A 24,838-nucleotide genomic window follows, 5' to 3' on the forward strand; every position below is an offset into this window, starting at 1 on the left:
TTCATACTGCCTTTTCCTTTAATCATAATCTTTGGAATCAATATTCAAAGATTTCTTCTGAGTTAGGCTCTAGATCTAGTAGCAGAACCTAAAAATAAAGATTTGGTGAGCTGCTGATTTAATTGCAGTGCACCCGATGTGTCACTTTAGGGCTTTTAAAGAAAAAGTTTGTAACAAAGTTAAAGATCTTCTCTTAGAATCTGATGAATCTCTCCAAGCCAAGCTTCAACAGTTGAAATACATGCAAATTGAGGCTGTATTACAAATTTTCAGCCTTGATGAGCAAAAAGTTCCAGATTAATAAACCGATCCCAACGCGACTGTTACCTGCTGAAGTGTGCTTAAATTTTTCACTCTTCTTCTTCCTCCATTTCCATGGCTTAAAAATTCTCCCGAGAGTGGCAAATTTGCTCCTTCTTCTGATTGGAGGCGTGTGAGTCCCAGGTACTAGAGAATCTGAACGCATTGCAGCCAGTCTTTCCACCTCTTCAGCTGTAATTTCAGCAAGAAAAAGAGAAAAACACAAGGAAGGTGGGAAGTGAAATAAATGCCTTAATAAATGATCAGAAAACCACACAGATGGCAAAAATTCTTCATGGACATGGAGAAGGATAGCAAAGGGAAAAAAAATTTAAACATTATTTTCTTTTCTTTTAGTGAAATTGTTAATCTACTGTAAAGAACAATAGTAACAACAAGATTCAACAGAAAATTATTATGTTATAGAAGTTATGGCTTTTAACAAATTGTTCTACATTGCTCTAGACAGCTGACAGTTCAGCCATCAGCCATTCCTGGGGAAGTGTGACAGAGAATGGAAAAGAGAAAGCCAAAAAAAGAGATTCAATATAATTTAAAAGAAATATTACAGAGTTTTGTTTTGTTTTTTTTTTTTTTAATTGCAATGGAAAGAAACATTTTGTTTTACTAATATTTATTAAGAGCAAGGACCCTCATAAATAATGACCCTTTGGTACCATTTGGTGTCCATTAAAATTGCTTGGGTTACAAAAAGGGGCTACATTAGAACTTCCTAGTGAGACAGAGGGTGCTAAGAAAATCATAGACTCATAGAATTGCTTGGGATGAATAGGACCTCTAAGATGGGGTCCAGCTGTTAACCCAGCACTGCTAAGTCCACCCCTAAACCATATCCCCAAGTGTCAGATGTACACATCTTTTAAATTCTTCCAAGGATGGTGACTGCATCATCATCACTATCTTTGAAAGATGGTGACTGCCACTTCCCTGGTCTCCTGTTCCAATGCTTTACAACTGTTTCCATAAAAAAATTGTCCTAATATGCAATCTAAAAGCTCCCTGGTGTCACTTGAGGCCATTTCCTCTAGTCCTACCACTGGTTACCTGGGAGAAGAGGCTGACCCCCACCTGGCTACACCCTCCTTTTAGGTAGTTCTAGAGACCTATAAGGTCCCCTGAGCCTCCTTTTCTCCTCAGAATCTCTCCTGCCTCAGATACTCATGATAAGACCTGTGCTCCAGAACCTTTACCAGCCTTTCTCTAGTACCCCAGAGTCTTTCTTGTAGTGCAGGGACAAGTCTAGTCCCATTTTTCTGCCCATTCACTGCCCTCCAATTCTTATGCTTAGCTTTTAACATTTAAACTTTTAATTTTAGATTTTAATACAATTCCCACTTCGGGCCGAATTCCCTTGAAGAGGATAGAGGTTTTCACTGAGCTTCTTCACTTAAGAGTTCAGTTATCTGCTACCTTTACCCTGTAGTACACCATGATAGTCTCAATACTGGAAAAAAAAAAACCCTGAAGAACTTAAATTACCCTTCCTACTTGATGAGAACAAGAGAAGTCTGGGGATTGTCCCTCGACATACTTAAATTGCATGGTCCCCCTGTCTCACATTTGCAAGGCAAAACTAATGCTGATAGTTTTGGGAAATAACATCTCTGGCATTAGAGGCACAGAGAATGGAAAGCCAGGACCACAAAGAAAGCACCAACAGAGGGAAGGCACCACTAGCACGAGAGGTTGTCTCTGTGCCACAGCTGCATAGTTCAGTCAGCATACAAGCAGGGGCTTTGTGTGGTTTGTTGTTGTTATTTTTGTTTGTTCATTTTTTAAGTTGTTGTTTGGTGGTGGTTTTTTTTGTATTTTTTTTTTAAGGGATATCATTTCCCAGACTTGTGTTGTAATGTGACACTGCCACTAACACTGATTTGAGAGGATTGCACACACAGTTCAGATGCATAAAGACAGGATGCAGATTATCACTTCTTCTGCTCTGAAGACAACAGCCCAGTGTTTCTATTCACCTCTCATATTTTAAATATTAACCTCAGGCATGAGCTTGAGCTCAGGCACCTCAGCAAGAACATTGCTTTGAAGGGATGAGCACACCCACTCCACACTGACAGAATCACCAGAGATTTTGGCTGGCAAATTCTTATGTATCTCAATGGAAATTTTTTCAAGGCTTTAAGTGAGCCAAATTTAGGTTGGTTTTCATGGGAACAGCCAGAGACGCATTTCTGACACAAAGGAGGTTTCATTATCAGAACTCCAACTGAACTACTATTTGAGTCCCTCAGGTCTTCGCAAGAAGGTTGGTTGTTTTGTTATTGCTCTTTTGTTTGTTTTTAATGTTAATATGCAACACAATCCTTTTTCCTGTAAAATATCAATGCCAGATACAGCTGCCTGTAATTTTCCAAGGAAGGAAAAGCTAGCCAGCAAGATAGATAGATATATAGATAGATATATAGCTGAGCCCAGATATTTCAGTGGAAATGGTTAAAAACTGCTATTCTTTGGGGTAATAAAGAGAAAGACAGACCTTTCTGAGAACATCTACTTTCAATTTAAAACAGAGAGAATAAAAGATAATCCAGCCAAAGCATTTCATTCTGTTCCAGCTCTTTGTGCCTGACTGCCTGGAGAAATACCTTCTTATCCAAAGAACCCATTACAAGGCTCTGTCCTGTACAGGGGCTGGGACATGCTGTATCAAGGCTGGGAATTGCCTGGTAATGCTGAATAAACCATATGGCTAAAAAGAAGAGGAAATCAGAAATTTCCTTGCACTTTCTAATTTCACTGGCACCTGCTGGGCTTTGAAGACCAGCACAGGGTACAGACCACTGCCCTCTATATGCAGATCCAAAGGGACCACTCCTTTTCCCCTTCCTCCATTTTTGAGATGCCTCTAGGTCAAGCAAGTAAGATCCCACGGTGCTCCACTGCTGTGATTTTTTAGAGATGCTGCTAAAAGCAATGGACTGGTATTGTCTTTGGTGTCTTATTGAGGGGACACAGAAGTGGCCCACTGAGCAAACTGGGAATGACACTACTGCTGCTGCTGCTGAATTAGGCTTCCTGCTAACAAACCTACAGCTGAAACATTGAAATTCCTCTTGCTGCTCACCCTCTCTCCTTTTCACCATCACTGAGCCAAGATCTCTGCTATGCAAGTGCCTTTGTTATGAAATCTCAGAGCTGCAACAACTTCTCTTTGCTAGCTGGTCCTAACTGGTATTGCTGAGGCCATTTCCTGGAGAACCAACACCCCTTAAAGACACTCCCCATTTCACAACACAACTCTGTCTCACACCAGCTGCGCTCTCACTGCCCCTAGGGAAGCTTTTCCCACTCAGGGTAAATGAGTATGGATTTACAGTCAGGCAAAACTAACACTGGAGTAAAAAATAATTTACCCAGAGGGTAGGTTCACTGAAAGCCAAACACAGTGTCAAAACCATTTCCACATTTTGACTGCTCTTCCTTGAATTTCAGTACTGTCTTACACACAAATCTGTGGCCTCAGAGTCCTGCAGTGCCTGGCATCAGTCATGAAAGTGTCCCTTCTCCTTCATCCTCTCCAAACACACACACAGCTCCAAGCCAATGCAAGTAACCACTCTTTTTCCTTCTCATTCGCATTTCTCAGAAGGACATGATTTTTTTTCATGAGAAATGCTCTCAAGAGCACTGCTAATTCAAAGCATAATAATCACTGGCCAGGAATAAACCACATTAGCATAAAGCCATGACAGTTTTAATACAGCTAGAATAAAAGCAGACCACGACGCAAGAAGCAAATGCCAGAATTCTGTGCTCTCCTCTGCTGCATCTTTTGCTCAAGTTGGCTGGATTTCTCTGCCTTTTTGGCTCATAATAGCTATTGACTGGCTGTGGGCTGCGACACCCACTGCTGACAGCAGGCTCCGTAGGCTGATTTCACACCTTTGCTGTTCCCAAAAAAGCTGGTACTTGCAGGAATGGAAAGTAACCCAGACCTTGCACTCTTTTTCTATTTTTTTTTTCTTCAAAGAGGAAAGCAGTCCTAGCAGTCCCAGCCTGATCAGTCTGCTGAACTGGGAGAGGGAACTGCAGTGTGCATTAGTACCTGTAGTCACACTGTGGAGATCTCATCTTGACACTGGTGCCACAAATGTGATCTTTACGGGTCACAGGTGCTGCTGATACTCATTGCTTTTGGGAACTTGTTCTGATTTTTTTCCAGGATATGAGAGATCTTTCTGAGACACAAAGAAATACTGGGAACTGCTCTTATGGCAAGAGGGTGATGCACTCCCCTCCCACTTTCTTCTGTCCAAGCTGTCATTTCAGAGCTAGCAATGGGGAAACTAAACCTGAGAGTTTTTCATGGGCTGTTTGGCTGTGAGGCAGCTCTCAATATTTTACTGTAGTTCTTAATAATTCTGAAGTTCACATAGGCTTTATATAGGGCTAAAGTAAGACATGGGGTTTTAATGAAAGAACCCCACCACAAACTGAAATACTTTGCATCCAAGTAATATAGAAAAAAGTACATATTTGAAATAAATTACAAAGAAAAGAAGAGGCCAGGCCATCTTGAACCTGTTCTATATGTTCTTATGATTTTCCCACATCTTTCAGTAGGGTGCTGATTTCCAGAAAGTCCAGTAAGAGACAACATAGCAGTTGCCTACTTTTTGGATTTGAGAAGGACAGCATGCAGATCAAAAGCCCTCTCACAGACGAGATAACTTATGAAGTTTTCCTGGAGGAACACAGCCAGTTTTGTCATTCCCACCACTGTCTGGGAATCACTTAATGTATTAATGTAGCTGATATGTAATACCATATTATCCAGCTTCCATTTTAGAGGAAAAAACATCACAGCATTTGGGTACAAAGAGCAATTTCATTGCTGAAGGCTGAAGCCCACCCATCCCACTGGTGGTCTTTAATATTACCTTCCTCACTGGTAATCACACCAAGTTTTCTCTTAGACCTTTTCTTAACATTCATTTTTCATAGTCAGACACATGATTATCTTAATCAAAAGGAAATTTACTTCAAAAAGTTAGGTTTTAATTCTTTCTAGGAAGTTCCAGTGGCTACTTTTTGCTTTCTGTTACATTTACACAAATCTGTAGTAACAGGCTGAAAATTATCTTGGCCCTAAAGATGCAATTAACTAAATGTGTCATATTATTCAATGACAAGAACTCTATATAAATAAAACCCCTAACATAATACTACTAATTTCCAATCCACATCCAACCAACCTTTATTCTGCAGATTAAGTTTCCAACAAGCTCCTGTTGCAAGGTTTCTTTTAAACTTGCACCCCAAATATCCTTCCCTTCAGACTGCATGGACCTTATTCTAGCAGCTTTGCTCAACACAAGATGCAGACACACCATATGTCTTTTTGAAATGACAGGAAACCTGAAAAACTCCTCTAATTGCTGAGCACTTATGTCTACTCTTTACCCAAATGGAAACACTTTCAATTAAAAAACCACCTTGTTTTTCTTCCAGGAAAATCGTTTATTTTCTGCTCTTCCATTATCTTACGTTCAGTTGTTTCCCTTTAATTTCCTTTTGCACCTGGAATTAATTTCCATCAGCCTTGCCTTTACTATGTGAATTGACCATTTAAACTTTTCCTAACTCCTCAAAGGTCTGTTTTCCAATGAAAGACAAGGCATGCCACGCAGCAGTCTAAGCGCAGTCTTGCCAAATGAGGATGATTACCTGACTGGTGGAGAACAGCTCCCACTGGACATATGCATTTGCAGTGGCAGTGAGCTGGCATAGTGATTTTATGAGCCATGAAGAGCCTGTCAGCAGCTTTCCTCTGCATGCTAAGCAGCACTCGCATTCCAAACCCCTGCCAATTATTCCTGGTCCTCAGGTGCAGCACTTCACACTGTGTCCATGAATGGAGTCTCTCATCTCTTAACCTCGCCTGCTTCAGCACAGGTACCACACCAAGGTACAGCTCTACTCTCAGCTACAGTCTCTCTATCACCGTCTATTAATTTCTCTTGTTGGCACAGAAGTGCAGAGAATAGTTTTGGAAGTCTAATCCCTCTAGGACCCTGCTTTTGACTCATCCCCATTTTGACGTAAAACGTAAATTATTCATGCTGATTGCAATCTGAAAGCCACTTTTTTAACCTCTGCAAACTACACTGCACTGAATGCATCACTGTAAACATGTCTTTACAGATATGAATTCTCTCAAAACACCAGATATTTTCTGTATCATAAGATAGTACATAAGATTTTCACTTGCAACAAAAGCACTTTATCAGGTTATGTCACCAATAGCTATATAATCTCTTCCTAAAAATCTGTAACTATAGAAAATAAGGATTTTTAGATTTCTTTGATATCAACTGTTTTCTGTATCCTTTATTTCTTTTACCACTCACTAGGTTTTCTGTCTTTTATGCATTTATTTCATATAGATTACAGATTAAATAAAATAAACAGTACTGTGGCTCATCACTGTCATGTTTCCAGACACTGGAGCTGACACCAAAGGTCTATCCTGAGCATCACACACAATGTCTGGAGGAGACTCAGCAGCTCCAAAATAAGACTCAGAGCAGTCACTATAAGTGGAACCCATCCAAAAACCAGCCAAGAGAAAAACAGGGCCAGCAAAAGCAGAAGAGATCTCACACTGTTCTTGGGGCTACACTTCCATAGGTACCAGGAACTGCTCCAGTAAAAAACTTCAGCTTGAAAGGAAGGGATATTTTTATCCTTCCTAACTGACAAGCAGGGAGGAGATGCACAGTTTGCACTTTTAAGAAAGCAGAGGAAGTAAGATGAGATGCAAGGGCTTTTCTGTTAGAGCAGGCAGAGAACATGGGAGAAAGGAGAATCATGGGGTCACTTTCATCTTCCCTTTGAAAAGGCTTAAGCCCACATCTCTGATTTTCCCAGGGAACACTACTACTCTTTCAGTCATACCCAAACTTATCAATTAGAGTTAAGTCTCATCCATCACAGCTCAAGTTCTTCCTGAAAGCCAAAGCTAAGGGCAATAGAGAAGATGTCTTCCTTCCAGCAAATCTTTAACCCATTCAACAAGAAAAAACAGAAATTGAAGCCCAGGTACCTTCAACTCCTAAATATATCCTGATGAAGAAACAGTGCACAAAATTTTTTCCTGTGCTTGTTTCAGCTTGCTAGTGATTGAAACTCTCTTCTTGAAGGAGCTAGTAATGATTATATTTTCATGGTTGGATTTCTCTCTTAAACCAGCCTGAATTACAAATTCTACTCAGTGGCAAAACACAAAGCAAACCAAGAAAAGGACTGAGTCCACAAAAGCCCATGGGTTTGTTGCTCACATTTTGCTAGGTTTCTCTTAGTGGGTGAAAATTTTCCTAACTGCCATGTGGACAGAGGAAGATACAGTTGCTCACATAGCAGAGCACCTTGGCTCTACCAGTCTTCACTAGAAATCAGGGAAGCTCTCCACCCTTTTAAAAATAAACGACTAGTGCTAAAGGCTAGCTGTTTATTTTGAGAAATCCCAGAAAAAATATTTGAATCCTTCTAAATTTCTTAGGGGGTTTCTGATGGACTAAACAATTTCTGATCTTTTTCTTTTGACATTACTGGAAGTAGCCATATCCAATATTTTATTTTACTAGAAATGTGTGCTATAGAAGGCATATATTTATATTTTTCAGAAACTTGAGAGAGGACTGTCCTCTTTTTAAAAGTAATCCTACTAAGAAAACGGCATTGCAAACATTAAACTTCCTAAATACAATGATACCATCTCACCACTATCACCATAAAGATAAAAAATTGAGTTTTTAATTACTGCAATGGCTGGGAGAAGAGGAAAAAACCACCTTATTAAGAGCTAGAAAGTTCAAACCATTCCCTGTAAACTCTGCATTCCTTCCCTTAGGAAAAAGAAACTGTTTCTGTTTAAAGAAGTTGATATGAAGTTGGCCAAGAGGAAAGGAGTAATTATACCAAATGGCACATTGATAATGAACCTAAATATGAGCTTTAAAACCTCCCTCAGTAACAGCCTAGCAAAAAAAAAAAAAAAGTTTCATATGTTCTCTGAAAGAAGACAATCTGTATCCATGATCAGGAATTTACAATAAGTACTAAACACTTTTGCTTTGAGTGCAGCAGTACCTATGGTTATAATGAGAACTTTTTGTTCATTCAAATGACAGTTTAGTTTAGGCCCTTACAGTAGAGGCTTGAGTTTCAAAGATGAATACTCAAAGGGGACAGAAACATCCACAATTCCTTTAAGGTCATGAATAAAGCATGATAATTTGTTGGCTAAAACACACTGACTTTTTCTGTGTGTTTTTCATAGCTATGATTTCACTTTTTTTCTGCCATCTTTTTTAGCATAAAGTTCTAGGGTGTCTCATGGTTGCTGAGCTCTGCAGGATATTGCTCTTGCTCTATAGATGTATAGGAAAATCTCTGGTTCCTAAAAAGCTGCTGCTGCCTTGAAAAAAAAGGTGGTGCCCATCAAGTAATCAAATTGGTATATCTGCCTAAGAAATGTTACAGTCAAAGGAAGGACCTATGCATGTAGCTTCAAGCTCATGAATTATTCCAAATCCAGCACCCAGAAATAGCTCAAAAAATGAGAATGGGTTTAGATCACAGCTAAGGAAAAAAATACTACAGGGAACCAAGAAAACACAATCACAGAAAAAACTCTGAAATAAAGCTAGCAGAAAGAAATGAATGAAATCCTGATTGTAGCACAGTGAACGACAAAGGTCACAAGGAGTCAAATTACTTTACCCAAACCATCTAGGAACTGGCCAAAGCTGCTAAAGGGTCCTTTCCAGAATGCTAAAATTTACCTTAAAGAAATTGGCAGAGAAGACATTAGGGCATGGGGTGTGACTGAGTGCTTTCCACTGTATTGATGGGAATGATGCCTTTCTGTGGTGTTTGAGAGAGGAGCCAGCAGCATGTTATGAGGTGCAAATGGAAGCAGAGCATTCAGCAGCACACTGGGATGTGCCTATACAGAGTCACTTGGCCATGAAATTGGCAGCAAAGTTAATTTTCAACATCATGAAGGTAAGTGTGATAGGCATCTGCACAATGGTTCATTTCAGCCTAGAAGAAGGATGAAATTAAACCAAACCCTGATATTTCTTGCAATTAAAACAAAGGGATCTCTTTTCACCCCTTCACTGATGGTATTGGATAAAGTAACAAACTGATGAAATCTCTTTTGCCTTCATGCTGAAAGTTTCCTTTCAAAATCATCAAGATTCTGCTACCAAGCGGATGATTAAAAAAAACCCCAAAACCACCAAACCAAAACAACAAACCACAACAAGTACAACATAAGCCTTTCTGAGCAGTTCTTGGCAATATAAACTGCCTTTTTCTATATAACCTATGAGGAACAGGTTCTCAATTTTAAGTACTCTTAAGTTCTCTTTTAGGAGAAGTATCTATATGACATCCTACAAGTATCACAAATCCCTGTCAAGTCAAATGTTATATGCTCTTCCAACTGAATTGGAGTATTTTCCCCACAAACCTAATGTTCAAAAATCTCTTTAGCTAAACAGCATTTTGTTTGAATTCACAAGTCAGAGACTATCTTGAACCATGGCATCTGGCTGAGCATACCAAGTTTTAGAAGGCTTATGGTGGTGTTCAGATTGAAAAATTTCTCAAGCATTTAGTTAAAGAGGGAGGAAACAAGAAACAAAACAGGTATGTGACTGCAGGTACTAATACACAAACATATAAAATTGGAACTCGGTCTACATGCCATAATAATGCAAAAATCTGAACTAAATTAATCATAGCAAGTGAAGAATTTGCTTGGTAAGCACAGAGAACAGGTGCACTAGCTCAGATCTGCTGAACTCTACAAGTAATGCTCATCTTTATAGAGGTCTGTATTTTTTAAAAAAATCATTTATCTCACTGGGCCCAATGGCCAGAGAAAGCTGACAAAATTTAAAAAAATTAAAACAACCCCAAAGTTGTTTTAATTGTTGTCCCACCAAAAAGTGTCCTTCTTGAGCCTCTATGCAATGCTAGCAGATGTATTAATGAACTGATGCCTGTCTTGCTGTTTAGTGAACTGCCTGTTCTGCCAACTTGAGATGAATAAGAGAAAGAAGCATCAGTTCACTGGAACTACATGATCTCCCTATTTTCTTTTAGGCTCATGGATTTCTATGCTCAGCATGAGCACATTGAGTTCACAAGGAAAATGGCATTTGACTCAGATGACAAAAACACATAGAAAAGCAAATGCACATCAGTAACTAGAGTCAAATAATGCAGGGAAAATGCTGTCCTTATTTAAATGAGACACACAAGAAAGAAAGAAGGAAACATCTCCCTAGTTCTAGCTTGCTAATGCATGTGACTTAGTGGACTTTGAAGGAGAGGAAGCTACACAGTTGAGCCTCATGAGTCCCTCCTTTCTTTACCATTTAGGTATCATGTCTAATTTTCTTCAAACACTGCTAGAGGAGCTCAAGTTTGCCAGCTACAGAGAGCAGTGGGTCAGAAACTATTCTGCTCTTCTCTATTCAAAAGCTGGAGCAGGCAGCATATTCTGTCTTAAGTGCCACAGCAGGTCACTGGAAGACAACATCTCACTCTCGTGACCATAAAACCACAGACAATTATTTTGGGACTGTGAATATTAATGAAAGCTTTACTCATCTCACTCTTCTACTTCTCAACAGGGTGCAATTCAGATTCAAATAGTCAAAGTTCCACACAAGCCTCCACACCTGGCTTTCCCTTCAGGGCGAACCCAAATTTCAAAACTGTTATTCATCCAATAAAACCCATGTGCTAGCATAAGGAAAGCATCCTATTTTGCTGGTGCATGGGAGGAGAGGGATGAGGTCTTTCAAATTCTGGTTTCACTTCTGGTTCAAATAGTTTCCACCGTCTGCCCATCCATCCGTCCATGCACCTACACCCACATGTCTGTGCACCTACACTGCTGACTGTTCAGTCTGTGCATCTGAATTTTTATCAGTGTTGACATTTTAAGCAGCTTGGAAAGTAAAATGGGAAAGATAAGATTCTATAAAGCACTACAGCAGCATGACACACATACCCTTTATATGAGTTCAATTTCAGATGATACAGAAGAAATAACATTTCTATTTATTTTATTTATTTACTTATTTTACCAGACTCAAGGTTGATAGAGTCACCATGTTAAAAATAACATTGGAGCTGCACACATACAGGTTCAGATAGCATCAGAAACGTCAAAGTAACTGCAGCCAATGCATGGGGTACAGAGAGATAAAGATGGTGCCATAATCTTTATGACATGGACTGCTGAGATAAGGAACCATGTCTACAGTCCGTAAGGATGTGAATATATGGATCATCAATACTTTGGAGAAACTTGTTAACACATAGACTATGGATGCAATAGACTACAGTGACATTTCCAAGCCTGGCTCATTTGTCAGAATGTAGTTAATGAGTATTCTAATTATTTATCCTAAGATCTCCAATGCATTCAAGTCTGCTTACCAACATTTCCATCTGTTTATTCTTGAATCTGTACTAAAAGGACAACAAACACCAAGATAAACTAATTGTGTTGCAGCTGAACACCCCTTAGCCTACAACTGAAGATAAAAAATAGTTATCAAACTTTCTAACAAAACTTAGATGTGGCAGCAGCTCTCTGATCACAGACAGAAACAGACAACTTTCCCAGGCAAGTTGTCTGTTGTTGTTGTTTTTTGTTTGGGGAAAGGCTGTGAGAAGATCAGAGAAAAGAATAAGAAACAATTCTTATCTTAACTGGCTGCACCTGGTATTGTGCACATGTGGAATGTGTTATGGAGATTTATTTACCAAAGGGTGGTTTCTTAATTAGCCAATAGTGATGGTGTTTTGATTGGAGGACCAATTAGGTCCACCTGTAGTGAACTAAGGCATAAAAGTATTTTTCTTAATAAAAATGATCAGCCTTCTGTAAATGTCTTGAGAGTCTATGTAACTTATTACCTGGCTGGGGACCCATTGTGCTGACACTTAGACTCCTGTTTCTTGCCATGACTTGATAGACTCAGTACTTCCAACATTACACTTCTGTGCTTCCAGAAGATTTAAAATACCAGTAGTCTCTGGTTTTTTTGAACAGATGATCAACTTCTCTTAGGAGGTGAAATAAAAATCATTCTCTATCTAAATCTCCCCCAAGATAATTAAACAATTGGATCCATTTTAATTTTATTCCCTGCACTTCTATTGCATGAAGCCATTAGACTAATGGCCTGAAAGATGTCATGCAAAAGATGACAGGGCAAGATTCCTCTCCTAAGTAGTGACAGGGGAGAGTGCCTACTGAACTGCAGCACTAAACCTGTCATCCTAGCCTTGGGCTGTGCAGCTCAGGGCAGGAGGAAGGAAAGGGAAGATTTGAAGTACATCTTACAGCCTTTTCAAAATGACCCAATCAATACATACGCTAGGCTCTCCCTGCACAAGAGGCTGTACATCCTAAATTGCAACCCTTGGGATTTGGAGATTCAGCAAGTCATGGATACTGAACACTTCTGGTTAGGGCAAAGAAATGGGCACGGTAATAACAAACGAAGTTACACAAACCAAGGGTTTGGAGCCTGCAGGTCTCGCCCCAGTTTATGTCCTGACTTGCACACTCTAAATCATAAATATGCAGAAACCTGCCCTCCTCTTCTCCTTGGACATTTTGGACACAATTTTATTTTTGGGGAAGGGTGGGGAGTGTTGGGGCAAACTGGGGACATGTTTGTCTTTTATTCCTGAGTCATATCTTCAGACCTTAAAAATTTCCACTGTTTATGCAGAGACAGTCAGTCAGGTCTGGCCATCTCTCATTTGTGGTTTCTCTCACTTGGGATGCAGAGCTTCCTTTCAGGGAGGAACACTGCTTGTCCATGACAGCTCTTTCAACAGCACAGGTTAATGTTGGCTATGGGCACTGTGATTTGGGCATGTTTCAGGCAGGGTAGCCTGCACATTACCAAGCAAAATGCTATGTCTAGTGGTTCCAAAGAAGCTGCAGCAGGTGATTTTATAGTGGCCGATTTTATCTTTGATTTAAATGAGAGCAAGTGCTCATTGTTTCTCAGAGCAACAGAAATAACTCATCATTTGAATCTAAGAGTCTCATCCAAAGGCAAAGGCTCTGCTAGATTTGCCTTATCTTCAGTAAGCTCAACCCAAAGCCAGAAAAGTCAGCGAGAGATGACAGTGACATGATCAAACATTGTCTTATTCCTCTCCACCCAATCCTTTCTGAGACAAGGAGACTAAAAGCAACAGACCAGTGAAGATTCATGTCACTTCACAAAAGCAAAAAACCAGCAAGAGGACAGTTTTCCACCTCATAGGGATGGCAAGAACATCATTATTTTCTGAGAAGCGTGCAAATCAAAGTCACAAAGGAGAAACAGGGCCTCCAAGTGTGTCCCAACTTCACCCCTTTGCAGCTTTGCTGCATTCATTTAGATAATGGCAAACATCACAGTACCCTCCAGTTTTTAAGAAAGCCCCTGAAACATGCAGACAAAGCTGGCTTAACCACTGCACACTCTGGTGCTGCCCTTCAGTTATACCAGTCCCCTGATGCTGGGGTTTGGGTAATGGATTTGGGACGGTGTGTGAGACCTGGTGTGATCCACTAAAGAGACTACAAATATATCCAATTAATCTTGGACATCCTGGCAGACTATTAGCATGATGGTACTGCAGATGCTTATACTGTGCTCTTGAAATTAGATTCTGGCTAATAGTGGGCTGAGTAAGGTGTCAACAACAGGAAGTCAAATTTGGTATTGTCTGATTACAAACAAGATCTTAGAGCATACAAAGGAATAGTTATGCATTTACTACCAGTCACTGAAATAGATTAAGAAACAAAATCCTACAATACAAAAACTGATGTAGAAAGCCTACCTCTTCTGCTGAGGGAGCAGAAATGAATGAAAATGTCATATATACAACAGTATACTCAAAGGATAGGTTTTGCTCATCAGTCAAGGAGCCCATAAATGAACTCTTCTGCTTTTAATGATATGATATATAAAGAAAAGCCAAAAAAAAAAAAAAAAAAAAGAGAAGAAAGAAAGGGACATCACATGGCAGAATACTGAGTCTTCTGATCTCTTCTCCCCATACCCAGTACAGTATTTCTCTGCTGTTTAGCTTTGACAGGCAGTGACAATATTAATAGAATCAATTTCAATAATGATTGGAAAGTGAAGTACTTCTATCTAATTTTCTTCTAAAGAATTGCAAGCTTCCAAAAACAAATGAGCAAATCACTCTCTAAGAGAAACATCTTTAGGCAAGTAAGAGAATAAGAAAAGACAAAACACAGAAATAGAATCCAGCTGCCCACCTGGGCAGGGACCAAAGAATAGAATACGACATAGGGGTGGAGGAAGTAAAAAAGGGCACAGAAAGCCAAACTTATTCAGCCAGGTTCATAGTAGGTGGTTTGAAGTACTCTGGTAATAACAGCATGCAACAAGAACATGCCACTCCATGACCTATGCCACCATCTACGTCTTGCCCCTTTTCTACAAATTGCTCCATACTTTGCACATGGAAAATCTGTGGCCTTTTATGGTTTATCAAATAGTTCTGTATTACATTTCTGATGTGTGTAACCTGATATAGAAGAATCAAAACCAGGCATATTAATTAGGATGGCAACAAATACTCTGAGCATATAATTACTGGTAAATATAGGAAAACCACTATATTGCTCTCATCATACTTGATGGCATTTAAACTGCTTTTTTGAAATTTCCACAAGAAAATGATTTTTTTGTGTGTGTGTTTGGTGTTGCCTCAATCTTTGCATTTAAGAAGCTTTCATATACCAAGACTACAAACTTGGTTCTCAGACAGAAAGCAGGATGGTAAAATGCTATCTAAAGATGACAACTTAGAGCATTGGAAAGGGAGACAAAACTGAAACAGACAAGCTATCTGCTCTCTAAAGACCCAAAGAATTGAGGTATCCTCTTATCCATGTCATTATGTCAGCAATGTGCAATAAAAATGAGGGGGTGCTGAGCCATCGTGACCAATTCCAGCATCTTTGTTGGTTTTGTTCCTAAAAGTCCTCAAATCAATGACAAAGACATACAGAGTTCCCAGAAAAGGTGGCAAACATTTCCTCCATAAGGACACAGAAGTTTTCACTGGAAAATAAAGAACTTAGTCATCCAGTTGCATAAGCTTGACCCAATCTTGTGTACACTTTTTCTCCTCATACTATCTAATTTACCAAAGTGAAGAACTTGCTCACTAACTATATTTTTTTTTACAGTTTCTGTTAATAAGGTAAATTATATTGCTATTTTGGACAAGACATCTTCCTAAGCCTGGAGCTCTGCTGGGTGACAGCCCATGCAAACTTGGGCTGTGAATTTGCTATTGCCAGCACAGTGTCACCTGGAATGGTACACAACTGGCTTGTTTTGTGGCCAGCAGCTTTTGCTACAGGCAGTTTAACAGGATGAGAGTTAGTCACTACAGAGATGCCTGTGAGCAGTTAATGATCTGCTCCAGGCTTCATGATATTTCTTCAGGTTTATTTTGGGACATAAATGTCACTTCCTCTCTTCCCCCATCTCTTTTCTTCAGCTGCAGACTAGCCAACTGAAAGAATTGCCAGTGTTTAAGGAAAATCTCACATCTCACGGGTCAGCCACTCGCATTTGCTAGTCCTGGCAAATGTGTAAGCCAGGGGGACAGCCTCTTACAGCCTAAATGGAGCTTTTTGTTCCTCTTCTCTTCCTCCCCACTGTTCTCCCTGCTTGCAGGCCATGCCCATCTGCAGCAGCACTAACAGATCCCTGCTAGCCTGATTTCAGGTCAAACCCACAGGTTACTGATGAGTTTTTGTTAGTCCCCAAAGTGAAAGACAAAGTGATGGGAGCAGAGTGCTGGGACTTTGCCCCCTCCACTCCTTAGTAAAGGAAAGCTAAAGGATCATGTCCTGGCAGCCATGGGCTTTTGCTGTCTGAAAGTTACCATGAGTAGGCATCACACCTTCCTCCTAGAAGGCACATTTATTCACATCCTGCCAAACACCCAGGGCTTGTATCATCCAGAGCAGAAAGTAATGCTGGTGGAAACAAAGTGGGCCACCCAGCTCACCAGCAACCTGTTGGGATGTGGAGCATCTTTGCTTGATCCCATCAACTTTCTCTAGCATAGCACCATATTCACCCAAATCAAACACTACAGAGTTCAACTGCCAAAAATAAGCTGATTTGGTTCTATGATCTGTTTGAAACATATTTCACTCAGCAATGAAGCCCATGCCTTTCCCTCTCTGCTTGTTTAGGGTAACTATCCCTCAGGGACTAAAGACACACACTGCATAATTGTATTAGCAGTGTGTGTCTTTACCTCAAACATGTTTTTCAGCTTCCCACGCTTCACAACAGGACCAGGTACACTGTTTTTTTTACCTACTTTTCTATTCTATGCAGTATAATTTTTTCACTCCAAAATATCTCATGATTTTTGACAGGTACCACTGTAAAAGACTGCAATGCCTCATAGCAACATACTTTGCTCACTCTGCAGATGGTAATGGAAAAGCAGTTACTGTCTGAAATTATGTGAGAATTAGTGAAGTAAAACTTATTTCTATACATAGCTCTTGCATGGCTTACAGTTTGTCTAGAAGATAACTATTTAATTTAGTAATTACTTCTGTGGGAAGCAATACAATCACCTCAGAGACAATCTCTTAAGTGATGCTAAAGTAAATGTTCTAAAAGTTCCCAGTTAAAAGAAATAAGTCTTCAGTTCCAGGTGGGAATCACACATGCATACACACACGCACACACACACACACACATGCACAAGACCCCATACACAGCTCTCCCCTTTCTATTTGGAAAAGATATTTATCTAGAAGCTCTAGAGGATGGGCAGCGTCAGAAAAACAAGTGTCAGAATTCCTATAGCAACAGTATCTCAGTCCACGCTGATTTTCATGCATATATAAGATCTTATAATAATTTCTGCTTAAATAGCAAAACCATGAAGTATAGGAGCACATAATAAATAGACTGACTGTCAGCTCTGAATGAAACCTTTTGGGTATGTTGATTCTTTGCATTATTTGTGCTTCCACTACACTTGAACCTAAAAACTTTGAGCCACACAGTTCTTGGAACTAGGAATACAAATGGCAAGAGACGGTCCTTTCCTCCCTCTCCCCACTAAAGGACACAATCTATTTATAGACCAGCAGCAAGTGGAAGGAAATCCCACAATCTCCATTTCACAGACAAGGAGCTTGGGTACAGTGTGATATATGATGGACATGCTTGAAGCTGCCCAGAGATACTCTACAGAGAACCCTTGAGCTGAGAACCCTAATTTGTCAGTGATAAAAAACCACTTAGCTCTGTGAATTCCTTCTCTTCCAATGCACTCCTAAGTTAACTTCTTCCAACTCAAGTTTTCTTGTCAGATCCTCTGCATAAAAATCAAAAGTATCCCACTTCAGTTGCTCCACTCACTCTGTTAGGTCATCTCTGGGCGTCATTGAAGTCTTTACAGTTCTTTCTAGCCATACAGAAGTAGAGATCTGTCTAAAGCACGTTCTGGAGCCAGGCTCAGCATTCAGTAGGACACTGAGATTTGCAGTCAGTTTTCAGTATAAAATAAATAAAACCAGACAAACCTCTTCCTTTCCTTGTTTCTCTGATTACTGTTGTTCATCAGTCACGTCATCTGCTATGACCCAGCACTATCACAACCCTCACAGAGACCACCAAAATCAGCACACTGAGAAGTGCTCTGTACATACCAGATGTTTAGCATTACAGCATGCCTTGATCTCTTGCAGTTCTAGCTCCTTCTGCTCTACTAGATTATCAGCCACTTCTCCATATTTACATTTAAAAAACACTTTCATTCCTCTTCATGATTTTGGAGCAATCTGTGTTGTCTCCTCAATTCTTGTATGTTGTTTCTTTGGACTGTTGCAACTCTTCTCCATTCTGCTTCTCCCAACATCTCCCTCACAGCTCCTGGCATTCAGAGCTCAGGCCTGATTGCTCCTGTATTCCTGGAGGTGACTCACATTTCTCTTCACTTGACCTCCCTCTCAGTTCAGTCCACCATGTCTGATTGCCTCTCTGGCATGCTGTCTTGAATATCTCATTCTTCACTCATGTACAGTTTTACCACTCAATTTTCAACACAGTTTCTGTTATTCTATCACCCAACCTTTTGGTATTGGTGCTTTTATAGACCTCTCTTGTTGTTTTCTATTTTGCAACTAAATTAGCATTAAATATATCCATTCTTTTCAGTCCAATGGTTAAACCATCTCCATTTTCATCCTATTACTGTAGGCTCCTGCTTATCTTTGAGCTCCTCACTTATTATTTTTTTACCTCATCAAAATGCTGCATCTACACCAACTCCTTTTACCCGTACTTCAGTGTGCCCATCTGCATTGTCAAATTTCTTCATCAACTTCTCTCCAAACTACATGACCTCCCTTCCAAGATATCATATGACTCAGTACCTGCTTCCATATTTTCCTTCAGTTTCATGGCTATCTCTTTTAGTATTCTCCTAGTCATGACTTTTGCTAGATTAGCTGATGGTATCTGAAGGATCTCCCTCAGTTTCAGCATAAATTTTCCTTCTAGAGTAGTAGAACAATGAAAATGTAGAGTAAGACAATGACTAGAATCCAGGACTCATAACTGGATTTGGAGGATATTTCAGCATTAAATAAATGTGTCCAACTGATCTGCCTATGCCATAGGGACTGAATACTGGTCTTTGTACATGGTTCCAACAAATACAAAAGCTGCTCAGATCACAGGATCCACACAGGACATTTGGGTACACTAGAGCAGCTACAGACCTGCAAGACATTATATAAACTATACATAATTTGAATAGGAGGGTGGGGGTGCTCACATTGCAAAGTGCTGTACATTTCCCTTATAAAAGGTAGTAAGTGGTCCCCTTTCTAAAGGTTCTTTAGACTGTGCAACTATGAGGATGCATGGGCATCTTGAGATCCTGACAGGTTTCTCTGTATCTGAGCTGGTCACAGATTTTTACCTGATCTGTCTGATATGATCATTGTGTAATTTCAGTTCATTATATCATCCTTTCCCTCCAGGCACCAAAAGGTCCAGAACTGGTATTCACCAGAAAAAAAAAAAAAAAAAACAACAACAAAAAAACCCCAAAAAAAACCAAACAAAAAAAAAAAAAAACAAAAAAAAAACCCCCAAAAAAACCAAAACAAAAAAAAACAAACAAAACAAAACAAAACAAAACAAAAAAAACCCAAAAAAAAAACCCAACCCAAAAAAACCAACAAAAAAATCCTGGCATTTTTCAATGCTGAAAAATGTGTCAGAGTCAAATCAGTGAGTGTCCCCAGGCAGCATAGCTGGGACAAGAGTTTCTTGACTTTCTGAAAGAAACTCATAGATGTGTATGCTGTGGAAAGAAAAGATTAAGGCTGCACTGGTATTAGTTACTTTTTAAATTATGATCATTTGCACGACACAGAATGAAATCCTACCCCACAGAAAGAGGGGGCAAAACCAGACTGATGACGGCCCCGGAAGCCTGCTGGCTGCGAGCCTCTCTGCTCTGTTCTTTGCCTCTCTAGGGCTACTAGATTATCTCCTGCCAAGAGGCATAGCCTGCCCTCGGAGTATGTAATGGTTTGAAGCTAAATAACCAAACATAGAAAAGGAAGAAAACCCCTAAAATACAAACCTATTAGTCTGCTAAGAGGTACAAGTAACTGGAGTTATACATTCATATGCATCCATGTGTACATGTGTGCCTTAAAAGGGAGGAAAGCATATTCTTTTCTTACTGTGCTAAGATTTCAAGTACACAGTTCCAAAAAAAACTCAGCAAAAGATGTTGATGCAATTGAGTTTTAGGTCAATTCAATTAAACTAGGAAAGCATAATTTTATAAATGGCTTCATTTGCTTTTAAGGATAAATAAATTACACTAGTAGTGTAAAGTAAATACTACGGCTTTGGCTCGACAAAGCCATTCCTTTAAAGCTGTGGGGCTTGCAGTCAGTAGCAGCACATAACAGGAAAGGAAACACTCAACAATTTACATAGCATTCATCAGATTCTTCCCTCAGCTGTAGTGGCATAAGCAGAAAGAGTGCTTAACCCACTGTGAGTTTCCAGGCTTCTCAGGCTATCTTCTCCCTATTCACCAAAAGCAATTCTGTTCAGCTTTAGCTGCTTTTTAATCAAAGAAATTATAATCACATTAGCAGGATGCTTATTCTGAAGAGACATTAGCAAATGCATGGTTACTTTGTTAAACTGCAGACCTGTGGTTGAAAAAGAACCATGAGTTCCCAAATAATATTTTGTTCTTTTGTATAGAGCAAATGAAAGCAGAGTTGGTTAATTAAAATATTATTATTATTAATAATAGTAATAATACTATCCTAAATGTCAAAAGCTGAAAAATGGAGTGCCAACAACTACTAAGAACCTCAGCTCAGAAAACGCTAACAATTTCAAATTCACATTTATCATCAAAAAAAGTCTTTCCCTGACCTTCAGAAAATTAGATCTGTATACCACATCAGTTAATAGGGACCTAAGTCGAGTGCCTTCAGTCCTAAGTAACATGCAAATCCACACAGCAAAGCAAAGTAATACAACATTGAACAAGAATGTGGGGTAACATCTGTGAGGCTATTTTTTGCCTGAATGCTTGTATGCTGCTCCTAGTTCTCAGCTTCTCCTAATAGCTTACTTCAGCAAAATCCAGAGAATTTGTCATTGTTGCCTTCAAATATTTGCATTCCTAGAAACATAAAAAGCATATACTTACCTGTAGCAACACCTGTGATTGATTACACCGTCACTCCCTGAATACCCTCTAGAGGTTTTGCTCAGCCCCAAAAGGAGAGGGGGAAGGGATGAGAACAGTTGTCTCAAGAGCACTGTATTAATTCCAATAAAAATACAATTTCCCCCATGCATTTGACAGCACGATGAAAATCACACTAGCGGTATTCCTGATAAACCAGATCTTCCAGATACTCAGTTGAGTCAAGCAAACTCTATTGCAGCACGACAAGGAAAAAGTTGATGTATCAAGGCAAAAAAACCCCTGATCTAAAATTCATAGGAATGGGAACAAAACACAATCAATACAAACAGCAATTTCTATAGCAACTGGGGAGAAAAGGGAATGGGAAAATAGGAGAAGAGTTGGTGCCTTAACTGTTAGCACAAAGCTTCTGAGGCAAATGAAGGGACCCGTCCCTTTTGGCATCTCCCTGATCGAGAGGCTGAATCAATGCCCAGCGTATTGCTCCCGCGCCTCCTTTCCTCTTTCCCTGGGATCTGTGGAGGAGCAAGCCGAGCATCCCAGGCTCCGACGGGAGCGCACACATGTCCGCGCACCCCCGAGCAAGCACAGGCGCTCCCTGCCTCGCTCCTACACCCACAGGATCTCGGCACTCACCGTCACGGGCTTCCTCCCCGCGACTGCAGTTGCTGCAAATGTGTTTGATCTCCTTGCCTATGTGATACTGTATCACAAACGAGACGTTGTTAGTGCTGCTGGTGGGCTCCTTCAGTGGCTTCATCCTCACGAGATAAAAAGCTTTCTTTTTAGGTTTCTCTCCACTCATGTCCGAAACCGAGCCCTGCCCGCAGCCAGCAGAAGGAAAAGCCAGCATCCCAGGCTGCCTGGCGTGCGTGCAATCCGCCATCCGCTCCCGCACGCCTCGGTGTTTAGCTGCCACACACAACAGGGATGAAGGGGAGGGCTGGGGGAGAGGGGGAGGCGGGAGGAGAGCAGGCAGAAGCGCTGCCTGAGCCTTGCTGCCTGCCCTCCGCGACCCCGCTCCTTAACCAATCCCCCGGGCAGGGCTGGAGGATGCTCAGCGCGTCCCCGCTCCGAGCTTCTCCCTCAGCCGCGGGAGCCGGACACATTTGGCGGCACGGCGGAGCCTGGCACACCTCTGGCTACCTTGCCGCCTGCGGACACCCAGGAGGCAGAGCCTCCCTTGGCTTCCCGCTCCCGCTGCATGCCCTTCTCCCACGCCCTCCCCCATTTCCGTGCGCCCCGGGCCGCGGCCCTGCGGGATGGCGGGCACAGCCCGGCCCTGCCAGCGCCGCCGTGCTCCGGCCTGGAGAACACGGCAACAGGGCCGGCAGCGCGGCCCGTCCCACGGAATTAATGATGTACACACAAAGAACTGTCCGGCAGCGGACTGCAAACCTTCCTCCCCGGCTCTCCATCATCTCCGGCTGCGGCTCAAGGGGGCACAGGGGCACGCCGCTTAGGCTGCCCCAGGAAAACCAAACCCCACCCGCTTTTCATTCCGATTTTTTCCCCCCTTCGCTTCTTATAAAAGCCAGATAAGGTGCTTGGTCCGGCTCGTGCAGGGCTTAAGAGGGCGGCCATGGACAATGGCTGGCACCGCCTGGTGACTTGGGCCCGAGAGCCCCTGCAGGGGCACTGCTCTTCAGCCGCCACGGCTGAGCCACACTGTGTGACTGCTTATCTAGGCAGTGAACTTCTTTGTCTCCCTTGCCTCCTGCCCACAGTTGCAGCTGCTCCAGAGAACAGCCTAATCATTCCAGGCTGCCTGCATTTCCAAAACTCCCCCTGCCTGAAAGGGATTATAATCCCTGGCCAGACACATCAATCTGTTGTCCAGCTGCCCCCAAAATGCTGTGTGTTTTCACGGCTTGGTAAACAACCCAAACTGCCCAACCTGCCGAAGCAGCAGCTCAGGACAGTGCCTGTGACATAGAGAATTGGAGGAGTAGGGGCAAAGATGCTTGCTTCTTGCAGGTTCTGGGAAGGAAAGCCTGAAGAAGAGATGATAACCTCAGCTATTCTGGCTGCTATTACAGGAATGTGAGTGCTGGTTCTTTAAATGTTCAGCAAGCTATCAGTTTGGCAGGCACTAAGCAGAGAGAGTGCAATTGGGGCAGATGAAATACGGCAAAGAATAACACCATTCTCCTTATTTTTAGCCAAAGCCCTCACTCACTGTTAGAAGAAATCCACTCATTCTGCAACTCTTTATCATTTCCACATATTGTTGCCCCATGTTTTACTGCAACATGAGGACAAAACAGCCTTGATACGCTTAAACTACACATGAAACAGTCAGTGAGACTTTTGCCTAAAGAAGACAGAGCAGAAACTTAATTCATTGCCATGGTTTCCCATTTTCTCAAGTTCATGCACACACACACACACAGAGGCACACAGAAGATGCATACAATGAAACTGCTGACCTACTTGCTCTGCATCATTCTGATGCAGGTCTGACTTCTCACCTGGCACTCCTGGGAGTTGAAACCAAATGCAAGGCTTTACTTTTCTCAGCAGAGTTCACAAATCAGCCAAGGTGCTATCAGATCTCACAGAAATACAGACTGAAGCAGGCATTCAGCAGAATTATGCTGGTCACCAAGCCACACAAGCATCCTATACACTGGGCTATGTATGTGGGTTTATGCTGAATAGAGTTGGTCACCTCAGGTGATGTATTGCCCCAAAGGACTTGATTTTGCATGTGTTGCTCATCTAAAATTCCTACCCACTTCATATAAGTGGCAGGAGAACAGGGAATGCACATTTATTCAGGAATAAGCAGGTGAGTTCCCCAAATGCATGTAAGTGTGTAGTTCTGTGTTAATGCACTGAAAAGCCATCCCTTTGAAGGCATGATGCTGAGGTGCTGTTTGCTATGTTATACATTTGGAAAGTAAAGGCTGAGAAGAGTTTGATTTTCCCAGCAGTCAGACAGCAGTTCAGACACTCGCAGTGGAATTCCCTCTAACTTATTCACTGCCTTTGAGAACACCTTCAGTTTGGTTGTGATTCAGAAAATAATTAGGTGAGTGGAAGACATGATCATAATTCACCTTCTGAACTTGCATAGAGTTCACACTGTCACTGGTACTCAGTACTGCTGCATTATGGAAATGGGTCAGGAGAGGAAAGCACATTCAAATGCCAGCTTCCCTGAATCTGGGAAATATGAGTGTTAATGAAATGCAGGGTGAATGCAAAACTGGAATATCATATCTCTTGTCTTGGGGCAGTTTTGGGGTGTTGTGTCTCACCTGTCTTAAGAAAGAAAACTAGAGTCATACAATCAGCAGAGCTGGTCTTGTAAGGTAAATGGTCTTGTAGTTCAGGAATTGGGGAACACTTAGAACATGAAAAACTGGGTCAAGTCATCAGTCTTTTGCAACCTCCCTCTATGACCTCAGACAATTTATTTACAACCTCTTGATATCTCAGCTCCTTGCCTAAAGAATAGTGATGTTGATGTTTCTGGTTTTCAGACAAATTTTATTAAATCATAATCTAAGGTTCTCTGAAGCTGTTTGTTTATCACAGAGGGAATATCAACAGACTTTTCAAATTTACTGAGAGAGAGAGGTTTACTGTTTATAGCAAAATGAGAGGGGGAACAGGAAAAACATTTTGCATCAGGCTTAGCCCAAACAATTCACTCACTCCAGACTTATTTTTT

General features: G+C 41.1%; 1 protein-coding gene across 16 annotated transcripts in view; it reads right to left on the bottom strand.

Annotated features, from left to right (window-relative positions):
* Nucleotides 1-24,838, bottom strand: part of PHACTR1 (phosphatase and actin regulator 1) — a 304,933-nt gene that overhangs the window by 119,990 nt on the left and 160,105 nt on the right. For 12 of the 16 annotated variants that reach the window (XM_064705249.1, XM_064705255.1, XM_064705258.1 and 9 more), the window contains one exon: nt 328-492. In XM_064705249.1, coding sequence (XP_064561319.1) covers nt 328-492 — 165 coding nt within the window. Of the gene's footprint in view, nt 1-327; nt 493-21,552; nt 21,724-21,795; nt 22,087-24,838 lie in introns of those variants that run through there. The other 4 variants (XM_064705260.1, XM_064705252.1, XM_064705263.1 and 1 more) reach the window with 3 other exon arrangements.

This window comes from Zonotrichia leucophrys, chromosome 2 (assembly GCF_028769735.1).
Source record: "Zonotrichia leucophrys gambelii isolate GWCS_2022_RI chromosome 2, RI_Zleu_2.0, whole genome shotgun sequence".
NCBI lineage: Eukaryota > Metazoa > Chordata > Aves > Passeriformes > Passerellidae > Zonotrichia > Zonotrichia leucophrys.